General features: G+C 40.7%; 1 protein-coding gene across 1 annotated transcript in view; it reads left to right on the forward strand.

Moving 5' to 3' along the window:
- LOC128752365 (adhesion G-protein coupled receptor D2) overlaps nt 1-5,107 on the forward strand; it is a 46,752-nt gene extending 41,645 nt beyond the window's left edge. Inside the window, exons 22-24 of the mRNA XM_053853499.1 lie at nt 3,082-3,232; nt 4,826-4,960; nt 5,103-5,107. Coding sequence (XP_053709474.1) covers nt 3,082-3,232; nt 4,826-4,960; nt 5,103-5,107 — 291 coding nt within the window. The remainder of the gene's footprint in view (nt 1-3,081; nt 3,233-4,825; nt 4,961-5,102) is intronic.
- The last annotated feature ends 3,534 nt before the right edge of the window (nt 5,108-8,641 follow it).

Consider the following 8,641-nt stretch of genomic DNA (forward strand, 5'->3'; position numbering starts at 1 on the left):
TTTCATAATAAGCCTTTGATTTAGTTGAAATATATTTATATTTTTTATAATGCTAATTCCCTAAATTGGACATAGACTGAAGCCTTTCCTCCAGCGACACATACGTAGAGAGAAAGAAAGGAAGGGGGAAAAAAAGAACAGTTTTTCAGGAATATCAATAATAGCTCACCACAAAGCTGAACTGTACATGTGCTGTTTTCTTTTTTTTTTTTTTTTTTCCCGATGAGACAGTTCATGTTAGATGCCGATATACATCAAACTCTGACCCTCAGCCCCCCACTCCTCTCCGGTCCTGTCCCGCTGCAGCACCTTCATCCCGCCAATGTCAAGCTCCACGGTGGGTTACAAGTTTCTAATCCCGGACAAGCTGTCCCTTGACATTAAAGTGTCAGGCCAGTATTTATACCTCATTGGATGTGGCTGCAACGGTGGCCCGGTTTCTGTGAGTGTTTATGTGCTCGTGTGTTTGTGAGGCGAGTTGGATCATAGCCTCAACAGGGCCCTTTTAACAGTACTTAATGGTCCCAGGCCATGCTGCAAGGCAATCATGGACCCAAACACATTTACAAACTCCCGCTCTCTTCATATCACACATCTTTACAGACACACACACACACACAAATTCATCCCCTTATTAGCAGCAAGACTCTTTTTATGTGTCGGTGTCACACTTTATGGCCAGTGACACTCTGTCCTGCACCTCCCTCTGCTCCCTGACCCACACATATTTACTCCCATATTCTCCAGCTCACACCCCTCAGGTAATTGAAAAAGGAACCCATTTGTGACCACAGATTGGTTTTCAAAACATCAGGTTGCCCTACTTCCTTTTGACCCTCCACCTTGGCGTTGGACTCGGTCGGGATCGGGAGGAATTAAATAAGTAGATAAATTAGTGCGTATGTGCTCGGCGGGAGCCTCGAGGGGAAGTGAGCCCCGCTTGATATATTGACTGCTCATGTTATCAGTGAGGTCCCCCATCCCGCCTCATTTTTACTGCTTCCTCTCCCCTCCTGTGGTGGCAGTTTTCCAATCTCGCTGGGTTTCCACGAGCAGAATGCGTTTTTTTTAGCCATCTCCGTCGCTTGACGGTTTTTAGCTAATGCTATTTTCGACCATAAATCCTCTTTGAAATACTGTATATCCCTGTCCTATGGCTAGATATGAGACATTTGGCTCTAGATGACCGCACATGCCCCTATATATCCCCTTGTTGTAAAACATAGGTTCAGGTATTGTTTCTCGCCTGGCGAGGGATAAAGAGGCTGTGGGGACATTACTGCATATGGGGCCTTATAAAGATGAATGGCACACGTTAAAGGTAGAGCTTCCTCTGTGTTCTACTGTATGTCATGACAAATAAAGGGTAGTTCTGTTGAGGCCCTGCTTGCATGAATTGAAGGACCCATTATTAACAGTGAAAACAAAAATTACTTGCAACTAAAATTGTATCAATCCATGGATGCCATGCATGAACTAATAACTAATAAAATAGTCAAACACATTTTAACTCATAACATTGTCAATAGGAAGAAAGGTCCATATCGATACTTACATACAGTGCTTACGATACTTACTTGGTGTATTGTACTCAACATACATCAGAGGCGCCATGCATTTTAGAGAGATTGAAATGCAGAAGTTTGAACTACAGTTCTTTTTATTTTCCTTATTTTCACAAATTGCTGTTATATGTTGCTGTGTTTTGCTCGATGTTGGTGTTAGAAACCTTGGAGACTTAGCCCACTTAATAGAAGAAAACATTTGAAACTGTCTGAAACTGTACTTAACCTACTTTCTTTCTTTATTCTTTTATAATTCAAACTAATAACTGATCAATGCACACTTCACACCCTTAGAATGTAAGATCCAAGAGTGGACTAGAGTGGATTGCTGTCAGATGCTCTGGAATACGCCCAACATTTTTACAGTACGTCACCGTAAATTGTGAAAGCATGTGCCCCTCAGTGAACGCTTGCAGTTGCTCCCTTTAATAACGCTCTGCCCTCCTGACCACCACGTGTCTCGACTGTTTGATAGCAAGCGCCTCCTGACCTGCCCTGACCTCAGTCTTGTACACACACTGTCAGATTGCTTTGAGAAATAAAGCTGTCAGTTGCAGTACTCAAATAAAAACCCCACCCTCCCCCACCACTCCGTGCTGTGAAATATAGATATAAATTGGAAGTGGATTATGATTTTTAATCCAAACATCTCAGAGAATGAAATATGAGAAAGTGGTAGATGTTAGAGCAGACCTGGGCAAAGTGCTGTGAACTATAAAACGTATCATTTCTGACAGTTAACTGACAATTTTACCGTTATTTTATCATTTATTATGAGACACGTTACATTAAAATGTATATAAAATGAACTAAAATGACACATTCCATTGCTTTTACCTCTTCTTCAATATTGTCATCGCTTAATCAAACGTATGTACTGGTATTTTAACGTTCTAATGTTTTACTTTCATTTTATCTTTTTTTTCCAGAGGTTGGTTAATGGTTTTGGTTTGGGTTTTCATATCAAGGGTCTTCGTCTTTGCCCTTTTTTTTCTCTTCACTTCACAGCCCCTTACTACAGTTGCAGTATTCCCATCCAAATGTTTATTGCTTAACCTGAACAACACAAAAAATAGAATTACCTATCGCCCTACCATGTTTTTATAGATGTTTATCTGCTTGCCAACATGGCTGGATTTCAATTCAATTTTCAAGAAGTGGAAGGATATGAATGATGGGTTTGTTCAGGCTTGTCATTGGGGTGAAAAGACATCTTGACTGCAACACAGATGGCATTCTAATCCATAAAATGTGTTGTTGTTCACTTGATATTGTTGCTATAAAAATTCACTAGATGCTTGCCAACACCACTTAAGTGCAGCATTATACCAGACATGCAGCCAGTAAAGGCCACTAGAGAGTCTTCTTTAGGTTTATTAAAAAGCAGTCTTTGTTCAAGTCCTCTCTTTGGAAGATATCGCAATGTTCCATTGACTAGTTCACCAGTCTCACTTAAGCGAATTATTCTTTATCCTGAGGTGTGGCTGACTGTGTTGATACTTCGCTTCTCTTCTAGAACTGTGCCAGTTCCAGACCGTCCAGCTCAGGTACCAGCTCTCGGCCTGTCAGTTACCCTCTAGAAACTACAGCAAACCACGAAGAAGAAGTCGCACCGTCTTCAGACTGCATCAAGTCACCACGTGCCGAAAAGGACGATCAGAGCCAAGGTGACTTACACTTATGCAATTCTGCTTCCTTTTTTAGTGCGTTTTCAAAGAGCTGATGATTTGTTTGTTCCTCACAGTCATTTCATCTGATTCATGTCAGGGTTGTCCCAAAAACCGAGTATCATTTGGGTTTGATACATTGAATGGAAATTGGAAATCACACATTGTTTTGTTTTTTACGTTCATGTCATTTTGTTTCGTTATTTGTCGTGATTTTCAGCTGTGCCCCTCCTGCTGCCAATGCAGCACATATTGGAAAGCTGCTACTTGAAACACTTTTTTGTGTTTTCAGTGCAGATACTGGAGCACTTTTAAGAACTACAAGCAATTTGATGCATTATGAACAGTATACAGTCCCCCACTATTCCACAGCTGCTGGTTCTGCTATGAATTATGGCAATATGCTCTGGGGTACTGAAGCCAGAGCGCTAAAATGAGACATCAGAACTCTCCAGTTTAACCGAAACATAAGCCAGACACCGTCTTGGAGCTCAGAGCTTGACCCGCGCTACACTCGAGAAAGTTTTGAACCATTTTGGTTGAGGAAAAGATGAAAAACATCACTTGCAAAGGAAGAAGATTTCTGCTTTCATTCTTTAGTCCTGAATTCATCTTCAGCGTTTTATTACTGTCTCTCAAATGGCATTTTTTGCACAAATGGAACCAATGACTACTTATAAATGAGTTGTTGGGTAAACAACACATCGTCCTGCACTGTTATGTCTCTCAGTATTTTAAAAAGCAGGTTCAGGTTAGAAGTTTTTGACTGTTACATAACCAGAGAGGAAAGCATTGACTGGCGTGTCAGCAGTTGGACATATTAGTAAGGATCATTAGTAAAGTGTCACCTTTCGTGTTTCATGCAAAAGCTTTGACTTAAGAAAGAAGTGATTAATAGCTACTCATACAACGATTAACTCTCAAACTTACAGGTGAATTGAACTTCTCGATACATCAAGCCAGACTCACAGGGTGGTGGTTTATCACTTAAGCAATCATCAGCGATGAATACTACATTTGCCGTGTTTTATTGCTCCTCCTAGCCTCTCGCCGCACCATGATTTACAGTGTTTTCTTTGCAGGTGATTTGCATGGGCCTTGACATGGTTATTGTCTCCTTCCTTCATCCATTCAGAACGTGGTAGTTAGGCTGGCCGCTGCTGCGCGTCTAACTGACTGAGCCTCTACTAAAACCAGACGAATGAAGCTCAGGATTTGGAGTAATGTGCAAGCAATCATATAAATAAATGATAGTTGGAGGATGTTATTCAGCCCATTTGCTGCCTCAATGTTCTCCTGACGCAACATGCAAATTCAGGCCAAGTGATTGACTGCTGAGATTCGGCTGGTGGCTGGGTGCTCATCTGCGCAGTGTGAACCTGTGTGGCTGTATTTTACACGCCACTGCTGTAGTCAAGTAGTCAGTGAAAACATTATTACAGCTCATTCAAATCATTCGGAATCATTCAAATGGCCTTAAAATCCTCGGTCAGCAAGAAAACAATGTCCACCTGTTCTTTATGAAAGAAAAGAAAAATAAAATAATAATAATAATAACAAAAGCATTTAGTTGTTTCCTCATTTTTTTTCCAGTTGTCGCCAGGAAATTTAGGGAAATTTACCAAGGCATTCCCAAGTCACACGACAACCCTCTCCAGCCTGTCCTGGGTTTGGCCCAAGGTCCCCTCCCTGTGGGGTGTTCTCACACAGTAGACGCTCACCAGGGGCGTATCAGCCACTTCTTATTCATATGTCTGTGGGGTCTCTCTTGGCCGTCTAGTGAGTTATAATACTACTTTTCACTTTAGTCGGTAGTAATGTGTGCATCCATGTTTCAAAGTTTACGTCATTTTTTTCATTCTTGCCCTAGAGTAACAGTATTTTATACTTCAATATATGAATATTGGCATTTGTAAATGTTGCTGCTGAATTTGAAGAAAATTTGGAATCAAACTGAAACTGCAATGTCTTCCAGTAAAATATTGACAACACATTTACACATTTCATGTTTGCTAAAGAATGTTAATGTTTAAATGATTTTTGACTCCTTTTTATTTCAGACTTTGCTTTTCAAGTAATAATAATAGGAAGAAGAAGAAAAATAAAATTTCCCATTATATTAGGCTGATAATGTAAACAGAAGGCTCTAGATAGTTCGGTTAAACACACATTACACACAACTGCAATTCTGTCCTCGCTCTCTAACATTTAAAAATTACTGAAAACTTCAACACTGTATGAGGTCTGTGAATCACACTTTGCCCTGAAGTGCCATGGCGACGGTCGAAACATGGCGCGCTTAATACTCGACACCATAGACTGCAAAAAAAAATGCTAAAATAAAGAGGAAGCGTGTGATATATGGGCCAGAAAGTCAAAATGACTTGTTGAACTGTTCAGTCACCAGCCGACCAGCACTCTGAGAATGGGGGAGTGGGTTGCCAGAATATCATCAGCAGTCTAGCTTGTTTTTAGATTAAAAAAAAAACACATTCTGTTACACTGTGTTGTTGTTTTGAAGTGAAAATAGTCGTATGGCCTTTTTTATTGCACTATTTGGCCACTGAATGATGGTTACATCCCTAAAAATAAGCCAGCCCTTTGGACTGCTTGTATCCAGTCTTTTGGTCTCCAACAAACTCATGGCCACAGGACAGCACAGGAAAGTGTCTCGATCTCAGCTCTTTCTTTTTATTTTCTTCTTTTTTATTCATTTTTTAAACTTTTTAAAATATTTTTTAATTCAATCACCCATCAAAACAACATCCAATTGCCATACTGTAAAAGTGATGTGTGTATTGGTGACCAGTGTTTTGTTTGTTTAACAATGTTTATATGTCGTATGAAGCTGTTTTGCTTTTTCAGCACGCAGCAGATATATTTTCTTACAATAAGCAAAACATCTTTGAAGCGCTTTGTGCTTGCACAAGGTCAAACCTTCATACTTGATTGTAGTCTAGAGTGTAGGGGCTGTTCTTTTGACGTGTTTATGCCTTTTCAGTTCACTCCGGCAGTGGTTTATGGCAAGTGTGTGTTAAAAATGTGAACAATTAGCGAAGCATAAGAGAAGGACAAGTGCATCATGGGAGAAAGAAAAGAGGCATGGGGCTGAGAGACGGAGAGGGCTTTGAAATGAAAGGGGAAAGGTTGCGTGGGTGTTTGTGTATGCGCATGAGTGTTCTCTCCGGTTGAAATGGCTCCACATAATGGCTGAGTTAAAGGTCGCCTGCCCTTTTGAAGAGGAGTGATACGCTGGGTCACTCGCGTCGCTCCACTCTATCTTTTGGCTTTGTTGGAGCCTCCTTCTCCACAAACCGAGAAATCATTATCGCTGTTATCCTTGTTTGGATTGAGACATACTTTTTTCAAATCTTCTGTTGGATTTTCTTTAGTCCAAATCTTGTTGGACCCAACATATTTCAGGATTGACAGACTATAAGCGCGTTTTCTGTCACAATATTTCACGACAGCGAGTTGCAATGCTGTTTGTTAAATGTTCATATGATTCTGTGATTTTCCAGCCTTTTTCAATCCAGCCACAAATAAGTTCATGTACAGGTTATGAATGATGCTCATTGCCTTAAAACTGCAGTAAGTGATGGGATTAATATCCGGTTGGCTGTGCGTGTCTGTTACAATTCACTGTCAGTCATCCCTTTTTCATTGGAGCAAACATGATTCCTGTTGTCATTTCTAGTTTACATTACGCAGCTTGTAAGAACCATATGCCTCTGCAGTGCTGACAGATGACACCCGCGCTCTTTGCCTCACATGTGTTCCTGAGCATCGCCCGCAATTAGGGGCCTTATAGATAAAGTGGTGCAGCGGTCGATTGCATGCATCTCCTGCAGATCACACACAGTTTGCTGACACCACCTTGAGGTTGACCCACCCACACAGGCAGACGAGCATCACTTCCATGGTTTGTCGTGCATCTTTTCAACCTTTCATTGACATGCAACAGGAACCAACTGCTCGTGATTAAACAAACCATCTTCCTTTTTTTCCTGACTGTCGCTGGCAGACTTGCTTTTCCTTTGCTCTGGATTCTTGACAGAAATTCATTTGGAAGTCATGAAGTCAAATTTCAAGTCAAGCTCTTTGGTGTGATCCTAACTAGGACAGTTGAAAGGTCATCCCTAGTGCCACCCCATGTTTTAACCCTTAATCCCAACCACCATTGTTTAGCTTGCTCACAGTGTTGGACGACAAAACATGCTTCAATTGAACGGCTATTCTGTCAACATCCAACACAGAAGGCAAACATCTTGAGAAGTCCACATGTAGTAGTTGATTTTTGACACTGTAACAGTGAGAATGTGTTGGGTTACCATTTGATCCAAACTTCATTCTCACGATTGCGACTCCACATGTCAAGTGCCAGTTAAAACGCACACCATTTTTACACTTCTTTTTTTTTTTGTAGTGTGTTTCAGAATCCACAGTTTTCGGCTCAAACAATCCTGGCCGGTGTTCGGTCTGCTGCGAACTGTACTCTATTATGAACAGTTAACCGCACCGGTTTAGATGCTGGGTCTTCCTGATGTCATTTAGACACCTAACATGCCTGCGGAAAAAAATACAAAGACTTTGTTGCTGTGGGGAAATGACATCATATTGACAATTACCACGACACAATTACACACTGAGCAGACGAGGCAGCAACCGCACACATGTGTTACACAAAAGTATTTAGCCCCTGAGCAGCGGCTGTGTTCATTGTCTTACTGATGCAAAGTGATGTGCACTAATTCTACATCTGGTCAAACCAAACAGGCCTCAAAAGCCGAGCCAAGCCAAAAACATGCTTCCTCTCGACTCCCTCCACTCAATCGACACGCACATTTAATTCTTTTTTTCCTCTTAAACATGATAGAGAAATTTGTGAATATGACAGTTAGTTTCTATTATTGTGGGATTTGTCTGTTTGTGGGGTTTGTGGTCCACAAATTGGTGCTGGTTTTGTGGTCTGACTTTTTAAAGACTTGATTGTAGCTTCGCAGTGTAAATATTCAAACAAACAGGGTGCAGTGCATATGAGCTATCGGTTTTCTATATATTTACATTCCTTTCTCTCCGAGTTCTCGCATATTTGTAGATAGAGTACCTTGATGGTTTTCATCTGTATAGAAGTAAAACTGTGCTAACTCTAATAGTATGTAAACCTGTGGCATTTATATAATATATCCAGCTGCTGAAGCTGTAATGCTTGACTGGGTTACTACGTGTGATACAAATGTGAGGAAAATTGATCATAAAAAAGAGAGAAAATTTGGACTCAAAATTGTTATTTATCTTTATTTATTTATTTGTATCTTTTAGTTGTATGTACAGATGAGGTTAGACAAGAAGCCCCTCGGACAATGATGTTTGCAGATGACATTGTGATCTATGGTGAGAGCAGGGAGC

The sequence above is a fragment of the Synchiropus splendidus genome, chromosome 1, assembly GCF_027744825.2.
Source record: "Synchiropus splendidus isolate RoL2022-P1 chromosome 1, RoL_Sspl_1.0, whole genome shotgun sequence".
Taxonomy (NCBI): domain Eukaryota; kingdom Metazoa; phylum Chordata; class Actinopteri; order Syngnathiformes; family Callionymidae; genus Synchiropus; species Synchiropus splendidus.